The sequence below is a fragment of the Eptatretus burgeri genome, chromosome 4 (genome assembly GCF_056783735.1).
Source record: "Eptatretus burgeri isolate ZD-2024b chromosome 4, Ebu_testis_v1, whole genome shotgun sequence".
Taxonomy (NCBI): domain Eukaryota; kingdom Metazoa; phylum Chordata; class Myxini; order Myxiniformes; family Myxinidae; genus Eptatretus; species Eptatretus burgeri.
In genome coordinates, this window is record NC_140964.1 from 76,949,214 (window position 1) to 76,976,555 (window position 27,342).

Here is a 27,342-nt window from a genome sequence, read left to right on the forward strand (position 1 = left end):
ACAAACCCCAACTTTCAAGAGACTGTTGTGGCATATAAATACAAAAACATGTTTAGCCTCATTGGGAAATATTCTACCAAATTTAGAAAAAAAGTGGAAAATTGATCAATTTTTTACAATTGAAATGAAATAGCCCAATTTGCTGATGCTGTTAAAAAAGTAATTTAATCAACAATAAGTTGATGTGTTGAGAAATTTTTTCATGCTTGTGTTTTTCAGAAAGTTTATTTATGTGTTTTTCCATGTACTCTTAAAGAATACATTTCAAGGTTTTTCTCACTTAAACTCAACAATTAATTCTGTGACAGAGCAGTATCTGGAGAATTTGTCAACCAACAACTCATATTCACAGAGTGGTGATCAGATGTTTTTATGCCTTCGTAATCCTCAGCTGTGAAATGATCACCACAAATGACAAGTCTATCCAAAGGGTCCTCTTTACCCGTTTTCTTTGGGGGAAAATTCGCCCGTTTTGTTTGTACAAATCTTATCCACTGTCGGCGAATGTTTGATTCGTTCGGGAATCGATGGGAGCAATTACCCGTTTTCCAGCCATTTTCGCAAAACATGACGACACACGTACGAGGCATGATGTACAAATATCCAAATAACTTTGTTATACAATAATTCAAAATAAAAAAGGATAATATAGATTATAGACAGTTGCAAGCTCAAAAAAAAAGCGAAAGAACGGCCCGCTGAACTGGACACTTCTTCAATGAGCAAGTGAGCGTCCGCTTTGTTTTGGAGAACGTGACGTCACCAACCATACATGGCACGCAGCTGTTTTTTTTCAACAGCCTCGAGAAATAACAACTTCGGAGTTAAATTTCATTAATGTTCCCAATAGTTAGGCAACCACAATAGTTTGCATCAAACTATTTAATGCACATATAATCATATTGATAAATTTTCAGAACATGTTTGGTGACCCGCAACCTGCTCTTTAATAAAAGTCAAAACAGTCGAGACAACTCTAAACAACAACAAAATGAAATAAAATACGTCATGGTCCAATGTCCATTACGTATTCATATACGACGTACACATCATTGACACGGTAATTTTTCAAAGTCTTACCACATGGGGCTTCGATCTACAGATTAAGTCGATCCAACTCGCCATCAGGAAAATCTAAAACACCTTAGGAGTCCTAAAATATAACTCGAAAGCAGAATTTGATGTGAATGCATCAATGGATATGTCTCTGCCCACATTCGAGGTCAACCCACTGTCAAGTTTGATCTCAATTAAAGGTCGCATGAAAAATGAAAGTTTGAAGGGGAGAGAAACAAAGACATAAGTAGAACAGAGACATCAGACGCTTCAAACTCATGTTATGGTCTGCAAAATGATTTCCAAAGGGCAGGTGACCTGATCTTTGACCTGTTCAATCTGAAATTGCATCGGTTCATCGTTGTATTACAGTCCATAAATGTGTCAAGTATGGTTGAAATCTCTTGAGTGATTCATATGTTATTGCAGTAACAGATTTTCAACTCAAGGGCACCAGACCTGAGGCCTTTTACCCTTTGAACCCAAAATCGTACCAGTTCATCTTTGCATCATCATGCATGCATGCATGTACCAGGTTTGGTCAAAATCTCTTTCGCGGTTCACAGGTTATCACGGTAACTAAAATCTTCTTTCATCTCAAAGTCACATGGCCTTTGAACCCGAAATCGAATCAGTTCATCTTTGCATCGAAATACACCTTTGTACCAAGTTTGTTCAAAAATACCTTCAGTGGTTCACAAGTTATCGCGGAAAAAGCAACAGTTGATTGTGCTCGGAAGGACAACCCGAAAACGTAATGCCCTCTATCTTTGGTGGCAGAGGCATAAAAACAAGTTCCACTAATGGTCGTGAGTCAACAAGCTGAGTACAGACACAACAGATTACCCCTTTCTGGTGAAGCTGCCACTTTCTTGAGGGGTGGTGAACGACCTCTTTCACGGTCCAATGGCTCTAGTCGCTTCCTGTGTTCCTTCTCTGGACCCTGAACACAGAACAACAACTTGCTGAAATCACACCTTTAAAGGAATGTTTAGTTATAATGCGACCCTTAAATGCTGATGAGCATCGAAAATAAAAATTTCGAGACAAACTTTGTTGGGCACAATGTGGGTTGAGAATTTGCTAAGAAAACAAATGGAGGCATAAATGCAAAGCATTTCACACTGGGAAGAGGGGCAAATCAAATGTTAACATTTGCCAGATTGCATCGATGCAAGGCACACCACCCCGAAGATAGCCTTTTAGGATTTCAACTTACCCAAATATGACTGACTGATATCCAAGTGTAATGAAAGTTTTCACAACACCTTTGGAATAGTCGAATTTTAAACAAATCACTCTGCTCAATACGATTCAAACACTTCCCTTTACATCCACTCCCAAATCCTGATAGCCTCCATTTTTCTTTGATACAAGCTTCACCGTCCTCATCTCTGAGGCATATGCAATATGTAGATGGAACATTTGTGATTCAAAATGCTAGCCTCTAAATGGATGAATTGTGTTGGTTAAAAAAATTGCTCAAGCGTACCAGTGAATACTTTCCAATGGGAAAGTAAAATTCCACAAAATTTAAATAGAAACCTTTTCTTTGGAACAGAAGCAGAAACAATCGAGCGAAGAAAACATGAAGGTGTCACTGATACGTCAGATGTGACGTAGAATCCAATTTTGATGGATCAGGTGGGGAGCTTAATTACCAGCTTTGAACAGCCTACATGTCAAAACTGATCAAACGGAAGACCAACTACTACACTGCATTGGAGTCATCAGAAGGAACCCAAAGAAGTAAAGAGTAAATATGGAGTCATCAGGAGAAACCTGGATAAGATTCAGGTTTCAGCCACTAGTCAACTACCCTCAAACCCATCCAGGTGTAATCAAGTGAACCTTCAATAAAACTTTCTGCACAAATTCACTTCTCCTTAGACAGAAAGATAAAGAAAGAGAGAAATGAAGGTCAAAAGAGATGAAAGAAAAGAAAAATCATGAAGTAGAATGAATAAAGAGAATTGTGAAATTTTTTTTGAAAGTATGACAGGAACAAGGAACAAAGATGTGGGGAAAAACCTGCTCCAATGCATATATGTTGTACAAACATCGGTATACTTATGAGGTTGCTAAATATAACAATCAATATGGGAGACTCATTGAAACAAAGTCTTTGGAACAAACCTTGACATCATTGAACAGAACGCATTGCATAAACAAAGCCAATTTTTCTCGCCTAAAATATTTTATACACCTGAAATGTTTTATGCATAAACAAAGCCAAAAAAAATGCAGAATATATTGGTCAGCAATGATGACGGTACGTTTGCCTCACTTTATTTAGCAGCGTGATCTTGATTTCTTTGTGTCCAACGATCGGAGGCTTCCCCTGCGGCAGCCCCGTTGCCAAGGGTATCATGGTCACGACGGGTTTTCCTGAAGCAGCATGCGACGCAGCGGGACTTCCCTGTGGCCGCTGGGAATGTGGACGGAATGGCGAGCCTGCTGCACGGTGTTTCTCCTTCGGTGTCTCTTTCTCCCTTGCAGATTCCTTTTCTCTTACCATGACCTTATCCCTCTCCTTAATCAATGCCTTTTCCTTATTCACTTCTTTTCCCTTTGTCGCTTCCTTGTTTTTTGGAGGAGGCAAAGGTGTTTCCTTTTTCGCTTTGCCTGCAAATGTGGAAGGGGAATGGCAGAGTACGAATAGAAACAATCAATAAAGTCATCATTACCTCCACCACCAAAGGTGGACAGAGGTCAGGTATTCATCCCCACTTGTTTATATGTCTAAGTGCATTAGTCCATGAGCCAGGTGGCCGATTTTGAGGTTTCGGTATCAAGCGACTGAATAAACGCCGTTGTGATTTTTGGGTAGCCTAATGTCTCAAGTATTCAAAAAAGTTGAGCGGACTTTTCAGATCAGTAGCTTAATACCCCTACGGCGGCCATTTTTAAAGATGGCCACCGTATTTTTTGAAATCCATATAAGCTAGTTTAGAGTACAATAAGTCAACTTTGGGTTAAGGTAGACAGACTTGTGAGGGCTCATTTTGTTTGTTAGAACCTGCTGAATCTTATGATATGTGGATTGTTTAGTTTTCTGCGTTTCTGAGCTCGGCATTGAACTTTGTATGTGAAAATTGTGACTATTTTGTCACATTTCATCAAAATATGCAGAGAACTTCCATCACTACATCGTTAAAACTATTGTTCTGGTGATAATTTTAGTTCTGGTGATAATTGAGTCAAGATGGTTCTTCTGAATCTATAGAATGTGTAGTATAACCCATGTGAGGCCATTATCCCACTGAAAATGGATATATTTTGGAAATTAATTTCCGTGTATTGACTGAATTTGGGGTAGGGGTAGTCGCAGTTCATAATGAAGTCCACTCCCCATGTATCAAAAGTTTACTCAGATTGGAATTTTACTTCAAAATATCCACTTTTAACAAGGTTTGCACATTTTTCTAAATTTGCTTTAACCCTTTAAGACCAAAAATATCCCACAAATACGGTTTTTTTTTAATAGCCTGTGAATAAGTAATTGCACGCGTACTCCGAGTCAGGAAATGACAAAGAATAATCCCACAGGTATAAAAGTAGTCATCAGTTAGTCACAAGAAGAACCATGGATTTCCTATTGTCTGTTTTGAAAATTCAGAGTTCTTTCTGGGACCCCCCTGTAGTTCTTAATTCACCATGCTGCCACCATGTGGAAACACAGCAAAACGAATTGTTTGACATAACTGTACATTTCCTTCACTGGGATAAGGGAGAAGATTGTCATTGATTTTCATTTATCTATCTGTTATGTTCATTACATGATCCCAAAGTTTTTCACAAGTTAGAATCATCTTTTACTCCCCATCAACCCCCCATCCATTACCATATCAAGGCCAAGAGAAGTGCACACTCACAATGTAGCAGTGGTCCTATAGAAGTACACAACATGATATACATACATACATGGTGCTGCTCTTGTAGATGCAAATGCTTAGAGCCTGGGGTAAGGGGAGCGCAGTCCCATCACTCACTTGCCTATGATCCCATTCTTCATTGAAAACTGCAAGGGGAAAATCCCTTTTTCAGATGTTTGCGATTTGGGGATTTCAATCCGGCTAGTGAACCATTTTCGAAGTTAAAAAGGAAGGGATTAACCAACTACTGTGGAACACATTGTGGCCTATAATTCAGTTGACTTTCTATCTTTTCAGGTCCCATTTTGAAAATTTCGAAGAGAAAACAGAGCCATACGTCATGACCGATTCTGAGGAAGACTGCAGGAAAACGAAGCGCCCAAGAGTCGAAAAAGCCAAATGTGCAATATGTGAGGAAGAATGTGATGTGGATGAACTAGTTAAACTTAAAGACATTGCGTCTTGGCAAAGACTCTATGAAATTGCTAAGATAAGACATATTGAACCTATTTTGAGGATTGCTGATGCCAATCCTCCATCCGCACCGGATATCCGTTATCATAAGAAATGCAGACAGACTAACGCATGTTAAAAATCTGAGAAAAATTCAGGGTGATCTTGGTAACTTGAGTAGTGAGCCTAGTTCTGTTCAGCGGAGGTCTTCACACCAGTCCACAGATGCTGCGGACAAATCACGTGTCTATCCAGAAGTATGCATCTTCTGCGAGAAAAAGACAAAGTACATTCAAGGTTCTCGCACAAGGGAACCGCTCATTCAGTCCTCAGAACTAAGGGCTGATGAAACGGAACGTGATGCCACTATTAGGAGATGTGATGAGAGGATCATTGCCCTCACATCCCCTGACATTGTTGCTGCTGAAGGGCACTACCATGCCACCTGCTATAGGCGTTACACAGTAAACTCAAAACGAGACCAATCAACGGCACCAAAGACCGCATCGCAGTCTGCAGCGGGCGACGATGGCTACGCCAACGCTGTGGGAGTCGCACTGGAGAAGTTATATTCGTATGTGCGTTGTAACATATTGTTCAATCCTCGCCTGGTTTCCCTGGAAGAAATCACAGAAAAATTGGAATTGTTTTTCATTGAACAGGGTGTTGAAATTAGAGCGTCCACAAAAAAGAATTTACGCAGAAATCTTGAGGCTGAATTCGGTGACACCTTGCACTTTTTTGAAACAGATCACAGAGTGTTTCTTTGACCACATAACCTTAAAACCGATTAGATGACATTGCATCTGAAGTTATCCGTTTAGAAAAGCGAATTCAGCTGTACAACCAAGGACAAGACTGTGTCCAGTTGATTGAAAATGTTGCAGTCATACTCAGGGATAGCATCAAGGGTAGCATACAAGAACAAATGTGGCCTCCGCACCCCGAAGAACTGGACAAATCATACATTGAGTTGCCAAAGTGTCTTATGACATTTTTGAAGGTGCTCCTGGGGGGTACACAGCACGACGCATCTGACCGAATCTCGAGGCTGTCATGGTCATTTGTGCAAGATATCCTGAATGCTGTGACAAATGGGCAGGTTGTCACACCTAAGCTGTCCTGTTAGCTTATGTTGTGAAAACATTGACAGGTAATGTGGAAGTCATCAGGACCCTCAATAGGCTTGGTCACTGTTGTTCCTATACCCGACTCGAAGAAATTGCCACAGCATTATGCATTGAGAAAGTTAGTCGAGGTGATTGTGGCATTCCCAAAGGAATTCATCCTGGTGTCCCAACTGCTTCAGCCTTTGACAACATTGACAGGAGGGAAGAGACACTGAGCGGAGAAGGAACAACACATCGTATTAACGGTATTGTGATGCAGCCTGTGTCTTTAACCTGTGCTCCGCAGAGGCAAGATGAGCCAATCGTTTTTAAGCAGGAGAAAAGAAGAACAATTGAGACAGTTGGTGACCGTCTGCCATTGTATGTAGCAGGCCAGAGAATGGTTCCACCCCCACTAAACACCCCAACTTTGTCAATGCCATTCATAGATGCATCCACAAGTGCTCACCAGCGAAATTACATTTGGCTTCTTGGGCGGATGCATGATATTCACAACCAGATCATACCATCATGGACTGGATTCAATATCCATACAAGGGACAATGTTTCAGTATCCAAGGACACCGTTGGTTACCTGCCAACAATCAATGCCCCACCTTCAGATCTTTCTTCTGTGCAAGAGATTCTGTGCAAATCAGTGTCCATTTGCCAGTCATTAGAACTTGACAAAATATGTGTGGTAACGGACCAAGCTTTGTCTGCCAAAGCTACAGAGATAGCTTGGAAACACCAGTTGAAATTCGAACATATTGTCTTGATAATGGGAAATTTTCATGTCATCTGCAATTTACTGGGCATAATTGGAAAGCTGTTTCGATCTGCTGGACTGCGTGATCTAGCGGTTGAATCGGGGATAATAGCAGAAGGGTCAATTGAGAAAGTCTTATTGGGTCAGCAATACAACCGAGCTGTGCGTCTTCATAAAATCGTTTATGAAGGGATGATGCGACAGGTTTGGTCAGGGTTTTTAGAGTGGTTAGACAACAGCCACCATGATGATCTTCACAGGCTTGATGAAACCTTTCGATGTGTGGCTCCTCCAAGAAAATATGTGCTCTGTTACACTTGAATCACTTGAGCAAGACATGTCTTACCAAAGGATACTTCATCTTTTTGAGGTACACTTGGGTGTTCTGCGCAATGATAGAGGTCCTGTTTCCGCATTCTGGATGACATACATTGATCTGGTGGAAATATTACTTTGTATGATCAGAGCCGATCGTGAAGGCGATTGGTGTCTTCACCGAGCATGTATTCGGAAGATGATTCCATGGTGTTTCGCAATGGACAAAACCAATTACTCGCGCTATCTTCCAGTTCACTACGGTCAGATGATGATGCTCAATTCTGTTTGCCCTGATCTTCACCAACATTTTCTCAATGGGGGGTTTTCTGTTCAGCGCAGCAGTGGAAACCCATTCGGGAAAATTGCTGTAGACCAAACCCTTGAGGAAACTGTAAATAAAGACACACAAACTTCAGGTGGAGCCAGAGGGTTTAGCATGAAGCATGGGACTGTCTCTCGGTACTACCTCACTGCAGAGCCTAGGGCAGAAGCCTTACGTCAACTCAGGGAACTAATTTTCATCCAAAGTTCCTCAGGACATCAGGATCTGCAGAGATCTCGCATGAGTAAAGATGAAGCGGATGTAAAGGCTGTGCAGGAAATGTTAGAGAGTAACTGGATGAATCCAATTGACGAGGGATATTCCGATCTGGTGAGCATTTCTACTGGGCTCATCGCTCCACCCGATGTCTGCAAGGACTTGCTCAGTGCACAGGAGAAGGGGGAGGAGGCGTTTATGCGGTTTACTTTGAAATTGGAAAGTGGAGAAGGTTTCTATGAACCTATAAAGAGACTGAAGCTGAAAACATTTGCTGACCTACAGAAAGTAACAACTGTGAAAACACGAGACAAAGAGGTAGTCCTGAAAGCAGACAACCGGCTCTTTGGTAAAATGATCCTTATTTCTGAAAACAGAAAGCTGGATATGAGAGACGTTCTTTCGTATCCTCTTGGACCAAAACCATGGTCATTGGCTAATGGGGAAGGCACATTAAAAAAGATCGACAAAGCTAGGCTTGGGAATCATATTGAGAAAGAGGCAGCGAAGGTTGACCCACCATCAGATCGAACGGCCACGATAATTGATGGCATGGGTTTATCTCAGAAAATGAATGGGGACAATCACACATTTGCTGAAATGTCACAGAGGATCTTGAACTATGTACTCAACGGGGGGAAGGGAAGCAGCAGAATTGATGTTGTGTTTGATACTTACAAGGACAGTTCGATTAAAAAATGCGGAGCGGATGAACCGAGGCTCTGCTGAAGGCATAGTCTTCAAAGAGATCCGGGCGGGCCACAGGATAAAAAATTGGAAAAGGATTGTTGTCAAGTGGGGAGAGTAAGAATAATTTCATCGAATACTTGTCAAGTCGTTTGAAGGATCCATCATGCCAAAACAAACTCTTAGACACAGAACTTTTTGTCACATCAGGCGAAAAATGTGTACGGATGGAAAGTGACCGGGTAGAGGAGGTTTCCGAACTTGAGTGTAGTCAGGAAGAAGCTGATACTAGGCCGATTCTGCATTGCAGACATGCTGCTTCTTCTTTTTCGAAAGTGATGGTTATATCAGAGGACACTGATGTCCTAGTGCTCCTTCTTGGATTTCATCTTGAATTGGGAACAAGGGTAGTGCTGAGACGAGGAAAAAAGAACAAAATTCGCATTATTGATATCAACCGCCTCGGAACAATTCTTGGGAAGGATGTGTGTAATGCTCTGATCGGACTGCATGCCTGGACTGGCTGCGATACAGTCAGTGCATTTGCAGGACAAGGAAAAGTGGAGTCGTTGAACAAAATTCGGAAAGATGAAAGCTGTCGGAGAGTGTTCTCTGACATTGGTAAAGACTGGGAGCTCAGTGATGAAACATTTGCTCTTGTTCAGGCATACACATGCAAAATGTATTCATCGAATACAGAGATCAAAGAAGTCAATGCACTCAGATATGAACTGTTCAGGTCCAAACGGGGTGAAGTGACAACAGGACAATTGCCACCTTGTCGGGATGCGTTGTATCAGCACACTAGAAGGGCTAATGATCAGGCTTCCATATGGAGAAGAAGTCTGGAGAACAAGCCGGATGTTCCAAAGCCAACTGATGGACATGGTTGGACCGTCACTGAAGGGGATGTAGCAATTCAATGGCTTACCATGCGACCTGCACCAGATGTTGTCCTGTCTTTGTTGTCTTGTGATTGCTCGCGAGCGTGCAAGAAAGACACATGTTCATGCATAGACAATGGTTTATTGTGCACACAGGCTTGCAAGTTAAAGGAGTGTGCTAATTGGAAAGAGGATGAGGATGAAGATGATTTCACGCAAGACGTAGATGACAGCGACGATGATGGTGATTAGTGATTTGAGAAGACTGTTTATTGCCACAGGCCTTCCTGAAGCATTATAACCAACTTTCTAGAATCAAGATAGATGCTAACTTCACACTAAAGTGGACTTTTGGTCAAGCTTTCAATTCATGGGTCGTTATAAGTATTTTCAAGAATGTTTCACGAAAACTCGGCCAAAATACCTCATTTTTCGGATATATGTATTTTTTTACAGAAAACGACTTGCAGAAACCACTTTTATTACACATGAGAGGAATTTGTATGTAACTTCGAGCAAAATGATCCCAAATAAAAGGTTTTAATCCATTCCAATGATGAGTTATTACATCTTAGTTATCTTTCCCAGTTTCGTCGGAGGGAATGGCGGCCATCTTTGAAAATGGACGCTGTCGGGGTATTAAGCGACTGAAATGAAACGTCCGCTTGACATTTTCTGACATCTGAGATGTCAAGCTACCCAAAAATCACAACGGCGTTTATTCAGTCGCTTGATACCCACTTTTCACCTGGCTCATGGACTACATGACATCTCAAAAAGTTATGGACGGATTAGGACGAAACTTAGTGGACAGGTTGAGTGTGTGACAAGGATGAATTGATTCGATTTTGGTGAGGATCCAGATCCTAAAATTAAAAAATAATAATTTCACAATTGAGAGATAGGCCGAAGAACTATATATAGCATGATATCTCAAAACGTTATGGATGGGTTATGACAAAACTAGGTCGATGAGTTGAGTAGGTGACAAGAACAAGCCAATTTGATTTTGGTTAAGGTCCGATTGCAGATCTGGCCTATCAGTGGGCTATAAAACAAACTGTTCAACCTGGCGGTGGTATGTGCTCTACCGTGTGCTGTTCTAGTTATCAATAGAAATACCTTCTCTTACAAATCCAAGGCAAAAAATAAATTCAAGTAAAAAATACAGATGATGCAGACAGTTAGAGAGTGAAAAATGGCCATAGTGGGTTAACTTCTGCAAAAAGGAGCAGGGCAGTGCAACAGTGGGAGACAGGGCTCACCGCGTGAGCGAGGCGGTGGGGATGGTTCACTGGCCGATGAGACAGGACTGGCAAGATCTGCATACATGTTGTCCGAATCTGCACTGTGTACAGAGCTATGGCTTGAAGCACTGGAGGCAGACGAGACGCTACTCATGCTTAGTGACCTTTTTAAGGAGAGGGTAATGAAGGGAGTGACAGAGTGATTGCGTTAACAATGAAGCAAAACTCAGCAAGTGAGATCATTCAAGCAAAACAGAAGAGAAAAATTGGCTTCCAAAGAGAAATAAAAGTTCAATCACAGAGGATGATTAGGAATAGAAGATTCTTATATCGGTTTAGTTTAGAGGAGCACAATGCCTACAACAGATTTAGCTGGTAGATCATTGGAGAAGTAATTGATCACCATGTAAATTGCATCTCTCAATATAGTTTTGAGCAATACTACATGAGAGGGAGAGAGTGAGTGAGAGTGAGCAAGATTGTTTGCAAGAGTGTGTGAAACCGACTGTTTGCCTGCAACGTTTTTAAAACCTCATCAGATTTTCACTTTAAGCATACCATGATATCTATTTTCAAAATCATTTGGAGGAGTGTAATGATTAAATAAAAAACTCATCTCCAAATGAATAACTCGACAGTCACGTTATATCCTCAGCAGCATTTGAGAAAGAATAAATTGCTTGTGTAATTGCTCAGAAATAGATTTGAACTCCACGAGCACACACGCTGAACTTCTTTCCCCTTGGGAAAGCGAAGAAGATAGAATAACAATAAAAGATCGGTGTGCATAGCTGTGCTGGAGGAAAGATTTGGAATGCGGCACAAAGTCATCCTTCCGAGTTACTGGGGCTTGAAGGCAGATCCATGCTGGGAGACCGTTTATGGTTTTTTGCAATGAAAATCCAGATTGCATTCCATCCCATAAGATCATCTCGGAAAACCATTATCATCGACTTGGTGGGGTCACGTGCACACTGCACAAAGTAAGTATTTTTTTTCCTCTTACTGTGTTCACTTTTTCCACAAACACTATGCACGAGCCAATCGTGGCGCATAGTCTTTGCCGACTCATTCAAATGCCGTTGATTCCAAGTTGGTGAAATAGACATCCTGTCACCCTCTAGAAATCATGTACATATACCTCACAAAGCAAAAAGCAGAGTTAAGCAATTGGTTCACTTTGTCTGTCTGTCTACAAACATCAGTTTATGATCGAGTGACAACTTGATATCAATTGAATGTTATATTTTGAACATGAATCGGAAAACAACCTGCAGCTTATCAGTACTTTGGCTCTGAATTTGTCAAGATTACACCTGTGCAGAAGAGCGAGTGGAGTTTTTTTTACTCTGTCTGCTGATCTGACAGTTAAGCAAAATTGAAAATCATTCCAAACAGGAAACTTGCTGCTTTTCAGGACGTCATAAAAGACATAAATAACAGGCATGGAGAAAAAAAACCCCAAAACAAATTAATTAATTTCTCCTAAATAAGGTGGTGTAAAATAAGCTGCGTCATTGGCGGTGAACTTCCAAAAATTTTTTCTATGACCTCTAAAGGCTATTTTATTTCAATTGAATTATATACTTGGACACGAGAGAACACAAATCTCACCCATTTGTCACTTTCAAAACCCTTCAGTTTCACAGTACTTGGACAAAATATTGCAGCATTTTACGTCATCACGACCAATCAAGTTTGCCACTCGTAGACTCTCTCAAGACAGCACGGGGTAAGGTGTTCTATGAATCTCCAATCTGTTCTGCAATAATGATTTTGTAATCACGCTGTAGTTATATAACTGAAGAATAAAAAGTCTAAAAAAGTATTTGTTCAATTACCTCTTCCTGGAAACTTAATATACAGTTGAACCTCATTTATCCTGAATGGTCAGGACCAAGGGTGTTCCTTTTAATGGATGTCATGTTGTGTTGTACCCTAGCCCCTCCCTCCCCACTGCCCCCCCTCATTCCCTGTGTATTTGGACTCGCACTAGCAGCCAATAGCAAGCACGATGTTGGACGTGAAATAAACGAGTGAAACGTAATTCAATTTGTTACTGGTTTGTATATTTACTGTTGTGCACATTACATAAAAATGGGAAGGTGTCACATCTGAGAATGATGTGCATGCCGATTATATAATCGCACTTTAGGAGTTGACCTCAGCACCTCTCATCCTCATTCTCTGTGTATTTGGACTCGCTCTCTATGCAGTCGCTAAGAACGATGTGTATGTGTGAGAATGGATGTGAAAACGTGTAATGGATCGGACTGGAAGCTGGAATTTTTACCGGTTAGGTTCAGTGGGTAGGCAAAACCAGCAGTCAGGGTGCACTTCCACATTTAGGAGACTATATTTCTGTCTCTGCTTAGTTCATTCATTCATTCATTTATTTGTATGCAACCTATGGCTGCTTGGCTGCATAATTTTCTGGGGGCGCAGCTGTGTCACTGATGCAATGCCCCGTTACCAGCACATTGGTACTTATTTTGCTGACCTTGAAAGGATGACAGGCTGAGTCAACCCACCTGGTACTAATTCAACAGCCGAGCAGGATTTGAAAGTTCAACGGTAGAACAGGGGCTTGAACCCTCGACCCGAAGATCTAAAGCCAGCCACTCTAACCATTAAGCCAACACCAGGCTTCTTAGTTCATTGATCGGGGTTTCCATGAAAGTACTTTCTGTGTCTGAAACCTTTTGTGATTTTGTAGTCTGAAACCACGTTTTGACGCAAGACATTTCAGCTTTACATTTTAAATGAATTTGCAAATATTTCTAAAAACATTTTTTCACTTTGTCATTATGGGGCAATTTGTGGATATTGGTGACAAAAAAGTTAAATTTAATCCATTTTAAATTCAGGCTGTAATACAAGAAAATGTGAAAAAAGTTGAGGGGTGTGAATACTTTCTGAAGGCACTGTAAATCGTACTCCTCACTATCTACATTGGCCTCAAGCTCTTCCATCTTATTAATTAAACTCCAAAGCATTGGAATAGAATATGTTGAACTTTTCCCTTCCTGAAATTCTATTTTCTTGCCTGGTCTTACTAATCACAATGACATCATCAGTTCCTTCCTTTATAGCTTCCCAACCCTCCACTGACCTAAAAAAGCCTGAATTCCTTCCTCAATTCCCAATGCAAACCTTGTTTCCCCCTTTTATTTCGCATATTGTCATCATTCTGGAAACACTCCTTTTGTCCCCAAAATGATTCCCACTACTTCATAAATGCAAAACCTTCCTCCCTACACAATTCTTCCAGCCAATGATTGACATCTATCGCTCTGCTCAATTTCTATTTCATCTTCTAATCTCGGGGGAATCCCACAAAAATTACCTCACAACCCTTTGCTTTCAGCCGCTTCCCCAATATCCTGTATCTATATTTTTTAAAACCTGAGTAAACTTTCCCGATATCATTCGCACCTACAACAAACATCTTCCAACCACGACCCAATACGATGTCATTTACCGTTCCTTCCATGTCTCCAATGCCTGCTCCTGCACAACTGCACAGAATTCTATGTCTACGATCCTTCCTGCAGAATGAAGAAGTGAGAGATTTAATAGTCACATCACCCACAAAAACTGTCTCCCATAACTCAATCCTACCAATCTCTATTGCTGTACTCTCACCACTGCCTGCACTTGCTGCACCTTCACCACTTCCTGCACTTGCTGCACCTTCACCACTGCCTGCTCTTGCTGCATTTTCACCACTTCCTGCACTCGCTGCACCATCACCACTTCCTGCACTCGCTTCACCATCACCACTGCCTGCTCCCACTGCACCCCCACCATTGCCAATCTCCTCAGCTACCTCACTCCACAACCATAACCAACATTATCTACAATTTTTTTCACATTGTGCTACTTGCTGCAACATATTTATCCGTTCCTTCAATCTCGTAATAACTATCCTCAAGTGGGCTATTTCCTCACACTTCCGACAACAGTGAGTACCCTATGCCTCCCCTATTACTGATATGGCCGACATGAAGCAACCATCACATTTTATGTACACCTCTTCCTTTCGCCTTCACTCTCTATTTATACCCTTTTTCCGAACCATATTCCCAAAGCCCCAACTGACTAAAACGCTACACTTAAACGCAAGGCCTCACCCTGCTTCTTCCAATAAACTAATACAAATACCCACTAAATTGCTACAAACACAACTGCAACCTTTATAGATCTAATCTCGGGGATTAGATCTATAAAGGCCTATGTTGAGTTGAGAAAAGCCTCAACCCCAACACAAATCTCGAAAACAAAATACACAAAACAACACACAAAAAAAACCACTTATCTTGATCTGGCATAGGAGCTTACACAGCTGCATGTGAACAACCGGGTCACCCCCCCCTCCAAAAAGCAAATTCACAAAGTTAATTTGCAGGAACAAATTAGCTTATGATGCGTTGCACAGTGTTACTGGTGGGGAAAGGGGGGGGGGTGCATGTCCAAGCATTACGGAGTATTATGGGGTAGGGGTGTAGGTTCAAGCATGAGGGAAATTTACAGGGGGGAGGGGTGGGGTGGATGTCAAAGCATTACCGAGAGTTACAGGGGAGTGTGGGTGTATGTCCAAGCGTTACAGAGTGTTACAAGGGGTAGGGGTGTTTCCAGTGCCGTTATGTTATGCTAATTGATCAATCAGTGATCACTAAGTATTTAATGATGCAAATATTCAATACATTAATGTTATCAGTGTCAGGTCAGGTCAGGTCAGGTCAGGTATGGGAGCATGCACCGAAGCAGCGCGTTGCTGCGTCAAGTTTCCGCTGGTACTCCAGGGGACTCCGTCAGGCCATCACCAAGCAGATGCCTGGCCCATCCCCATCTGCTTGAGATGCCGATCAACTTGCTGCAACCACGAGGCACATGGTCGGCCCATTGGCCTTCTCCACTCACAAGGCTCTATCGCTGAGAGAATCTGGTGAACAGGAAAATGAGCCACACGTCCATACAACCGCAGCTGATGCTCACAGAATATGCAGGTAACAAATCTCATTTGAGTCTTTCTCAACAAACGTTCGTTGGACACAAAGTCCAACCAGCGATAGCCAAGGATTCTCCGAAGAGACCTGGTACCAAAGGAATTAAGTTGCCATCTCAGATCCCTGCTCATAGTCCAAGGCTCACATCCGTAAAGCAAGACTGGAAGCACCTAAGATCTGAAGACTCAGACTTTCATCATCCTGCACAGGTAGTGACAGCACCACACCCCATGATCCAGTGAATCCAAGACTTCCCAGGCCTGACTCAGATGCCCATTGACCGTTGGCTCATAGCCAGCAGACATGAATATCACTGCCAAGGTAAGTGAATCTCTCCATGATCTCAACCTCCTCACCACAAACAGGTACAGACAAGATAGCAGCAAACAAGATGTCATTGAAAGTCTGGATCTTAATTTTGACCGAGGAAACCTCTGCAGCTCCAACTCCTCATTCAGCACCTCAAAGAACCCTAAAATGATATCTAAAGTCTCCGCAAAGATGACTGCATCTGCGAAATCAAAATCAGAGATCTTGACATTCCCAAACGATGCACCACAGGCTTGATCTCTCCGACATCCTCTCCAGAATCCAGTCCGTACAAGCGCTGAAAAGTGTGGGGGCAAGTACACTCCACTGACTAACTCCAGTAACAACTGAAAATAAGTCGGGGATAGTATCATCACATCTCACAACACTCTCAGTGCAAGAGTATAGTTCAGACATCAGATCGATCAGCTTTGGATGCACCCCTACGAAGACCAAGAATCTTGCATAGAGCATCCGATTCATTGAATCGAACACTTTGCTGAGATCAACATAGGCCGCAAGCAGTCACTGCCGAAACTCTAGGCTGCGTTTGGCGAGGACCCGAAGGGCAAGGATACGGTCAATCGTTGACCTCTTTGGTGTGAAGCCTGACTGCTCTGGATACTGGTGCTCAAGCAGACGGTGGCGATCCTGATCAAGAATTATCTGAGCAATGACCTTGCCCTGCACTGAGAGCAGAGTCACACCTCGGTTGTTGTTGCAGTCCTGGCGATCACCCTTCCCTTTCCAGAGAGGGACAACAAGGCCCCTCCTCTTCCAGTCAGTTGGGACGATGCCTGTGTTCCAGGCAGAGCACAGAACTGCATGCAATGACATGAGTACAGCATTTCCACCAGCCCTGAGAAGTTCAACCTGGATGCCACAGATCCCAGGAACTTTACCCCCTTTCAACCGTTCACCGCAGCCTGTGTTTCCACAAATGAAGGTGGACCACAGTTAGAGGGTCAGCAATAGGGACAGCAACACTCTTGACATCCAACTCACAGCTCGTGGATCAGCCTGGTACAGCCGCTCAAAGTAACCAGCCCAGCGGACCTTCACTTCGGGCTCCTCTGTCGAGAGCCCACCACCCTCTGCTCTAACTGCAGTGCACCGAGGGATGGGCTTGGAGAAACGCAATGCACGAATTCCCCAGTACGCAGCACGTGAATCACTTGACCACAGGTGATGCTCTACCCCTTCACAGATTCCTTGCACAAAGGCATCCTTGTCCGCCCTCGGCGCATGTACAGTTTCCGCCTCAATTCCCTGAACAGCTCTGCCATTAAGCCTGGCCCTGCGACTCCAGTCAATGGCATTCAGTGTTCCTTGAAAGACAAAATTATTCTTGGCCCTTCGGTGAGTTCCAAGACATCCACCGGCAACATCAAGGATGGTGGTCTTGAAGACACCCCACAACTCTCCAGGATTCCCCAAAGCATCCAGAACTCCCAAATCCCCACTCAGCCTATTCACAAATTCCTCAGCTACCCACTCATCCTTGAGCTTGTCAACATCCAGCCAAGGCTGGGACAGTACCATTCTCCCAGGCTTAAGCTGCAACTTCAGAGTTACTACCACAAGCCTGTGGTCGGTATTGAGGAACTGAGCACTACGATAGACACTCTGGCTCCTCCTCCAGTGACAATCAACGAGCACATGGTCAGTCTCTTTTGCCACACCACCACCAGCCTGTGGGCACTGAAACCATGAACCAGCCACCCTAAGTCCATGACTTCTTGCAAAGCCAAGGAACTTATTGCTCTTCTGGTTCACAGTTCCAGACCCATGGGAACCAACACATCTCAAAACCATCCCTATCAGTTCCAATTGATGCAATAAAATCCCCCAAGACTAGAAGCGTATCTTGCCTGGGGCACTGATCAACCCCAGACTCAAGCATGGCATGGAATGCATCCTTCACGGTGAGATCATTCGCCTCAGTCGGAGCATATGCAGAGACTACGGAAACGACGCCCAAGGAGTGACAAATCCTGTCTCATAATACGCTCGTTGACCGGTGTTGCCTCAATTATCATTGGAGTCAGCCAATTGGACACAGCTACAGTAACTCCTTCAGCATGGTAACCATAAGAGCTACCAGACCAAGAGCAGGTGTAACCACCCGCCATGATCTCACCACGATCCAGTCTCTGGACCTCAGAGAGTGCTGCAATACCGATGTACAAATGCTTGAGCTCAGATGATAACAGAGACAGGTGATCATCCTCTCCTCGGGATGGAACATTCCAGGCACCCACCCGAAAGGACCGCCCCAGGTTAACCCAAGGAGACCGCTGTCTGGTGGATGACACCTCAGCACCACCCCAACACACACTACAGCAATCTGACCCAGGAAGATTACCCCGTGGTTTTCCTCCTATCATCAAAGAGTGGGGGGTCCCAAAGGCTTTGCCCCAATCCCGTCATCCGATGAGCTGCCCGGCTGAGGGCAGTCGCAGAGGAGGTACTTCTACGGAGTGGGTTTTCAATTTTCTTTGTGTTTTCGTGTTTTGCGGAGTGAAGGGTTTTACGGTGGCCGGAGTGCAAATCCTACCACCAACCTCAAAAAAAAAGTAACGCAAATGCAGGATGACAGCAAACACAGTTGGGCACTAGATATGGATGGCCGCTGGCTCATAAGAAGCTCCTCCACCCCTTGACAGGTTTTGTTTTTAATCCTGCTGGGTGTCCATCTCATTCACCCTTCTCACCAGGAAACCTGGTGAGGGAGATGGTTAAAGTCACCGAAAACCCGACCATGAAACAGGCCAATGTATATTTATTCATGTCCGTACAGTACTGTTGTACCGGTGGTTGCACAGTTATGTTCAATCAGTGTCAACTAACCTGGTGTGCATAACTCTCTCTTCGTGTACATTGGGAATATAGTCTCATCTGGTATGGTAACAAGTATATATATATATATATATTTATATATATATATATATATATATATATATATATATATATATATATATATATATATATATATATTTATATTTTGTTACGGCTGTGGAAATTCGCAGAACCCCATAAAGGTCCGTAGTTCAGTTAGATCGATAAGTCTGTGTTCAGTTAGATTTCCCCACCGTTGTTTAATGGGATTTATTCGTGTCGCAGGGCTGTGATCCTTTGAGACAGTGTTTTTCTTTTTCTATCGTTAATTTGAACCAACTACATCTCCACCACCATAACAACAACCAACATCGCTCCCCTTAACCACAACACCAACCACAACCACACCTGCCTCTCAACAACCACGCCATCCTCACCACTCCGCCAGCAACCGTCAACATCTCCACGCCACAAACATCGCCTCACCTTCGTCTCCGAAACGACACCATCTTTGCACCAGCCGTGGCGAGTCCCCAGCGAACAGCGTCGCTGCAAACCGACGCGGGGGGTTTCGTTGTGAGCGCAAGCGACGGTGATTCCACCACGTCCGCTCTGTGTAAAAGCTTCGCCTCGAAAAACGGATCACAGGAGAAAAAGGGCGGGGCCTGTGGGGGTCGAAGCGCAAGTCTGGTGATTTCTACCATGTCCGCTCTGTGTGGAAGCTTCGCTCTCAGAGAGTCGGATCCAGAGGGCCGGTGATTTCTACCACGTCCGCTTTCCGAGCAAAGGTCAGAGGTCAGAGGTGAGAGGGCGGAGATCAGATCTCGTCTCACCACCCCTATAAAAGGCCACGCAGAGCGCCAGTTCAACGAGTCAAGTCGGGAGAGAGTCAAGTCGGGAGAGAGTCAAGTTGGGAGAGAGTGAAGTCGGGAGAGAGTCAAGTCGGGTCTGGAGAGTGTGTCTGGAGCGGTCGGGGAGCTGCGCGGAAGTCGGGAGCCTGGCGCTTGGAGCCTTCAGTCGGTGAAGAGGGTCGGACGCCAGGAGGAGACGCGAGCTGGGAGCGCAGCCCCGCCTGCTCTGCCGCGCAGACCTACGCGCTCGAGTACGGGCCGGAGAGGACTCGCCAACCAGCTCCGAACGGTCCGAGGTGATCGGGCTTCATGACAGTCCGGGTAGCGCGAGGGACAAGCGGGCTCTTAACGAGAGCATCAACTCGGAAAGAGCGAAGGCCCGTTCATTCCTCTGAGGCGTTGCCGGCTGGGCCCGAATCACCGGGCCGTCGGACGAGGCCTGGGCCGGACCACGGCTACGCTAGCTGCCGTGGGAAAGGAGCGCTGTGGGTCGCCCCAGCGAGGAAGTTAACCTGCGTGGCCTCGTGGGGCCCTTTCGGTCAGCCAAGTCCCATGCCATAAAGGCCCACGGGCCCAGTCTGACCCCCCCTGTCTGTGGGGGTGGTTTTTTTCTTTTCTTTTGAGTGCATGTTGTGGCGCCGTGTCCATAAGTAAAACTGTTGTGACTGTACATTAATAATAATCATATTCAGTCGTAGTGCTTTCCCTTGCTTTTGTTTGCCTGTATACGTGTTGGCTGTACATACGTGTAATTGAAAATAAATGTGCTTTGTTGAAATGTACCCAGCTCGTTGCGTCCTCTCCCTATTGAAAATGCCATCTTGGATCGCGGAATAAATAGCTGGGTTTTAAACACCCGTTAAATAGAATCGGATCCGGTGAGGTCAGGCGATAATCCCCGCTCAGTTATCACTGCAGAACGGAACGGACCGCTTAGCGGTTCGTGTCCCAAGCTGACCTGCATCGAGGTACGGTCTCCCGGTTAGCTATCCGCGCGAGTACTTGGGTATATCGAGATTTGGCGATTGACCCTATCCTGCGAGGGTAGAAAATTTGCGAGGCCGTGGTGGGGTTGAAGACCCACCCGTGACAGGGTTCCGGCGTTGCTCCGGAAGGTCACGACTGAATTGTCCGTCCGGTGGGTGATCTGCTACTATTCGTGGAAAGCGGCCGTTCGCACGCCGGTGGGCGCAAATTCCTAACAATATATGTATATATATATATATATATATATATATATATATATATATATATATATATATATATATATATATATATATACATATATATATATATATATGTCTTGTATTGCATATCGAGACATAAGAATTTTTATTTTATTTTATAATTGATTTCGTAACCATTGAGTGATGGGGCGAAAAGCGATATATAGTGCGATATCTCCAAACGTTGTGGTTGGATGACAAAATGGGGTGGATGAGTTTGGTTAGGTAACAAGAACAAGCCAATTCAATTTTGAAAGTCTGGATGCAGATCCGGTCCATCAGTGGGATATAAAACGTAAACTGTCCAATCTGGCAGAGGTATGCACTCCACCGAGTGCTGTTCTGGTTACTAAAATAATTAGAGAAGCGTTACATCAAATTCCACTAAATTACACATTTACCATGTTCTAGTTCTACGATTTACCACTTCACGAGTTGTTATTGCACAGTATTAATTTGACGTCATCCCAATTGTTGCGATTGTGAGGTATTTCATGACCTCGGATTCATACATGTTCGGTCAGCACCTTCTACATGATGATTTTGACTATCGTCGTAATCTAAGGATTCTTGATCATGAAATTATTCATCAAATTCTTTCTGATGATGAGTCTGAAGCGAGTTGTGTGGCCATTACCCTTTGAGTGCTGAGACTATCGTTCTGGCAATTACGTCACACAGATGACGCAATGACCACCATGGTTTTCTGGAATTTTTAGGGGTGGTACCTACCAGGTTGGGTTTTTTTTTTTTTTTCAACTTTACCACCTCAAAACATTATTCGAATTAAAAACCATGTTCAGTTCTTTGTTTATTACTGAAAAATCAATATCACCACATAAAAAAAAACATTTCAGATTCTGTGGACTTTTAAAGTATTCGGCAAGCATGTTTGGCTTTTAGGAAATAAATTCCTGAGGTTGGTCCAGGTTGGCCACGAAACCGGGTGGCTCCCGCTGCCAAGCTTACTCCCACCCAGTCAATATGTACAGCACAGGCAACAGCTTTACACCCTCTTCAAAATATTTATATGGCCCCAAATAAATATAAATTACACATTGAAAGGACATAAATGAATGGAAACAAGGTGCAAATAACTAAAAAGACTTCCTAAAATGGTGAAACAATGTGACAAAGGAGTCCCAGGTCCCTACCTGTTAAGCTGGTTCCACTCTGGTCCAGGGCTTTTGCATGAGGACAGTAAACAAACAGATGAGACCTCATTTGTGGCAGCAATCAAGTCAGAGTTGAAAAATAAAACTTAAAAAAACTATTTCCAGTTTGGCACAAACAATTAAATAATCGACTCAAAGTTATAAATAAACACTTCTACCTAGATTTTTATCCCTAGATGACCCTCAAAATTTTTCATACTGATCGGATGTAGTGTTCTACATCTGCAATGACATCATAACGTAGGCACCTATGACGTCATCAAAAAATCACCCTCATTCCCCATGAGTAGTACTTGCCATGTGCCAAATTGCAATTTTTTCCTTGGTGCGGTTTCAGAGATACAGAGATCAAAAGTTTTCCGTTTTTCCAACATGGCTGCCACACCATGTGACCTATGATGTCGTAATTATTATTAAAACATTCTACATGAGAAGACTCAACTATGGTGAACATTTCTTCTCCATCCAACAAGCAGTTGCAGAGAAAAACACGAAAGTTCTGTGCGAACAAACAGAGAGACAAACAAACAAACCCAAGCGCAATACCCTCTCCTTCGGTGAGAGTAAAAATGATACAAACCAATTGTAAGTTATACAGCTTCTGAGTACTTAAATACAAGTAAGGCCATGAGATATTAATACCGTGAATGCTTGGAGCCAGAGTGTGATGCTGATGAAGAGTGAGAGTGGTGGTGAGAGTGTGATCCAGAGCTGGACACCGACTCACTGCTGTGACTTCCACCACGCTGCACAACCCTACAACACCAAATCACAGAAAAACAAACAAACAAATGAAATTACTTGTTGAGCAAGGAATTGCCAGAATAACTTTGTCATCTCTCCGTGATCTCTGAAAAAACAAAAACCTGGAAATCAATTTGGTTCTTATAAGCCGATAGTGCTACTGTTTAATGAGTTATAGCACTTGGTTTGGTCATGATCATAACTTGGAAGTCAATCGGACTTGAAATGGCGTATTTATCACAATTTGAAAGTTATAACCCGACCCCCCTGACATTCGACCCCCGACCGCTAAGGAGGGTATTGGTGTGACACCTCAATGAGACATATGGTTGGATGCAGTATTGGAAGATGCACATTTTGGATTTGGTTTGAAGTCGATACGACCATTTTAGCGGACGTTATTGCGAAAATAAGAATTTCGTTTTTTTGGTGACCTTGACCTTGACTCACCAAAAACGACAAGTGTCTAAGTTGGACCATGGGAGACATCTGTACCCAGTTTGGTCATGATCGCTAAAACGGTGTGGCTGCTACAGCGTAAACAAACACACAAACAGACAGACAGACACACAGAATGACACACACAACCGACCAACATAATTGCCGAAATCTGAAGGATTCCGGCAATTAAAAAACCACATTCTTCCTGCCATAAACAAAATTAATATTTTATATATATCGTTACGTCTGAGGGGGGGTTATGCATTCAAAGGGTAATTAGGATGTTTAATTAGGAATGTCATGCTGTTCGAGTTATACCAGGATCTCGATGTAATCAAGTAGAGATTTAGTGGTGATAGATTGTCTAGTAAATGTCCATTTCTTTAAGGGGGAAATGATAATTGTCACTAATTAGATAGGGAGACGGGTTAGGGTAAGTTTTGATGCGTATTCCCTGCAGGCTTGCCGTGACGTGAAGGAACGGTGCTGCGGACGGCTCCGCCCCCCTGATGACCATTGGCAGAGGACCGCAGACGGAGGACTAATGAGGTGCTCAGTTGGGAGTTCGAGACCCTGGAGCATGGGGTGGCCTGATTGGAGGATTGAGAGACAGGGAGGAAATATATCTGCGGACAGCTCCGCCCCCTGATGACCATTGGCGGAGGACCGCAGACGGAGGACCAATGAGGGGCTCCGTTGGGAGTTACAGAGACCCTGGAGCATGGGGCGGCCTGATTGGAGGATTGAGAGACAGGGAGGAGATATATCTGCAGATGGCTCCGCCCCCTGATGACCATTGGTGGAGGGCTGCAGACGGAAGACGAATGAGGTGCTCCGTTGGGAGGACCAGAGACTCGTATCTTGATTGCTTCACATTTTCCTGGAGGGAATGCTCGATCGAGAACCAACACGCCGAGCCACTGCTCAAGAGCTTCTGCAGCACGCTTTCCTGCAGCTTGCAGGACCTCCTGCCTGTATATTGTCCCTTATGCAAAATCGTCCACGCCGCTAATTTATGCTCCAAGCGAGGCTTTGCTGCAGAGTAAGCTTGAAGCCCCTTTCTCGTGCCTCTTGCCTCTCCGTTTTGCTGGCTCTGGGTACGGGACCGGGTGGTGGGCAGACCTGCCTCTCTTGGCACATGAACTGGGTTCCCTAGCGGCTGTGAGCGGTTTGGGCCCACACCACAGGAGATCCACGAATCAAGAACAACACCACGGGCAAGCCTGACGAACTAGCTACGTTGTGTGTGTGTGTGTGTGTGTGTGTGTGTGTGTGTGTGTGTGTGTGTGTGTGTGTGTGTGTGTGTGTGTGTGTGTGTGTGTGTGTGGTTTATTGGTATCTTCATATGCGGGTTTTAGAATGTGGAATGGAGTCCTCCCAAGTTGGCTCAAAGCATCCACCTTTGCTCAGTCAGGGGTCACGATTCATGGACCAAGCTGTGAAGTTTTCTGTTCTCAAAGTTTTGTGCCGAGGGCTCTCTTCAGGATCATCGCTGAGTCCCGGACAGCTTCCAAATGTAGTTCGTTTGTTATAATATTCTCAGGGATCTTATGGGATGGCACGTCGTCTGTCCGCAAATACTTCTTCGCAAATGTGTGAGCGCGCGCGTGTGTGTGTACCTGGCACCTTAGAGGGTTTGAATTTTGTGTACAGATTTTATTTGATTCTTTTCATTTTGTTGTATATACATTGAAATTGGTTGTGCTTTCCCCCACGCCCGAATCAACACCACCCTGTGTGGAATCGCCCACGGATCCCTCCTCTTGCCGAGCCTTTTGATCGCTCTTGTGTGTAGATAAATAAACGCTATTTACTCAGTAAAGTGCCTTGTGCCACCTTTCTCGTCCCGTTTGCTATAGAGCGATCAAAACCGCCACCTTTGGGTTATAAAAATAAACCGCCTCCATCGTTTCGGCTTATCTTACGTTGGCGGGATTTGTTCAAGTAACGTGAACGCCACAACACATATATATATATATATATATATATATATATATATATATATATATATATATATATATCTTCTTCTTCCTCTTTCGGCTTGCTCCCGCTAGGGGTCGCCACAGCGGACCAACTGTCTCCATTTTGCTCTATCCTCCACATCTTCCATTGACACTCCAACCACCCGCATGTCCGCCCTCACCGCATCCATGAACCTCTTCTTTGGCCTTCCTCTTCTCCTCCTGCCTGGCGGCTCCATCTTCAACATCCTTCTCCCGATATACTCCGTTTCCCTCCTGTGCACATGTCCAAACCATCTCAATCTCGCCTCTCTCACTTTGTCTCCAAACCGTCCTACCTGCGCTGTCCCTCTAATACACTCATTTCTTATCCTATCCATCCTCGTCACTCCCAACGAGAATCGCAGCATCTTTAACTCTGCCACCTCCAGCTCTGCTTCCTGTCTTTTTGTTAGCGCCACCGCCTCCAAACCATACAACATAGCTGGTCTCACTACCGTCTTGTATACTTTCCCCTTCACTCTTGCAGCTACCCTTCTGTCACAAATCACTCCTGCAACTCTTCTCCACCCACTCCATCCTGCCTGCACTCTCTTTTTCACTTCTCTCCCACACTCTCCGTTGCTTTGGACAGTTGATCCCAAGTATTTAAACCAATCCACCTTCCCCACCTCAACTCCTTGCAACTGCACCATACCACCACCCTCCCTCTCATTTACGCACATGTACTCCGTCTTACTCCTACTGACGAACATTCCCCTTCTCTCCAGTGCGTACCTCCACCTCTCAAGGCTCGATTCAGCCTGCTCCCTACTCTCCCTACAGATCATGATGTCATCTGCGAACATCATGGTCCATGGAGACTCCAGTCTGATCTCGTCCGTCAACCTGTCCATCACCATTGCAAACAGGAAAGGGCTCAGAGTCGATCCTTGGTGCAATCCCACTTTAACCTTAAACCGGTCCGTCATTCCTACCGCACACCTCACCGCTGTCACACTGTCCTCATACATATCCTGCACGATCCTCACATACTTCTCCACCACTCCCGACTTCCTCATACAATGCCACAACTCCTCTCTTGGCACCCTATCATAAGCTTTCTCTAAATCCACAAACACACAATGTAACTCTTTCTGGCCTTCCCTATACTTCTCCATCAACATTCTCAAAGCAAACATCGCATCAGTGGTGCTCTTTCCTGGCATAAACCCATATTGCTGCTCACAGATCGTCACCTCTCCTCTCAACCGAGCTTCCACTACTCTTTCCCACAACTTCATGGTGTGGCTTAACAACTTTATCCCTCTGTAATTTCCACAGCTCTGCACATCACCCTTATTCTTGAAAATCGGAATCAGTACACTTAATCTCCACTCCTCCGGCATCCTCTCACTTTCCAAGACTTTATTAAACAATCTGGTTAACAACCCCACTGCCATCTCTCCTAAGCACTTCCATGCCTCCACTGGTATACCATCTGGGCCAACCGCCTTTCCACTTTTCATCTTCTTCATAGCAGTCCTCACTTCATCCTTACTGATCCACCCCACTTCCAGATTCACTATCTCCACCTCTTCCAACCTTCTCTCTCTCTCATTTTCTTCATTCATCAGCTCCTCAAAGTACTCCATCCACCTTCTCAACACACTCTCCTCGCTCGTCAGCACATTCCCATTTGCGTCCTTTATCACCCGAACCTGCAGCACATCCTTCCCAGCTCGGTCCCTCTGTCTTGCCAATCGGTATAAATCCTTTTCCCCTTCTTTTGTATCCAGCTTCTCATACAGCTCGTCATATGCCTTTTCCTTGGCCTTTGCCACCTCTCTTTTTGCTTTTCGACGCCACTCCT

The 27,342-nt window shown here is 44.1% G+C and overlaps 2 protein-coding genes across 2 annotated transcripts in view; one reads left to right on the forward strand and one right to left on the reverse strand.

Moving 5' to 3' along the window:
- ZC3H18 (zinc finger CCCH-type containing 18) overlaps positions 1-27,342 on the reverse strand; it is a 152,458-nt gene that overhangs the window by 3,390 nt on the left and 121,726 nt on the right. Inside the window, exons 15-19 of the mRNA XM_085878779.1 lie at positions 22,987-23,100; positions 22,324-22,353; positions 10,955-11,100; positions 3,344-3,681; positions 1,903-1,999 (exon numbers count right to left, since the gene is read on the reverse strand). Of these exons, the coding sequence (XP_085734905.1) occupies positions 1,903-1,999; positions 3,344-3,681; positions 10,955-11,100; positions 22,324-22,353; positions 22,987-23,100 (725 nt within the window). The remainder of the gene's footprint in view (positions 1-1,902; positions 2,000-3,343; positions 3,682-10,954; positions 11,101-22,323; positions 22,354-22,986; positions 23,101-27,342) is intronic.
- LOC147028419 (uncharacterized) lies at positions 5,272-10,119 on the forward strand. The gene is given in 6 exon segments (XM_085880257.1): positions 5,272-5,396; positions 5,566-5,969; positions 6,179-6,499; positions 6,502-7,466; positions 7,915-8,803; positions 8,902-10,119. Coding segments are annotated over 6 exon segments (3,744 nt in total). The 3' UTR covers positions 9,942-10,119.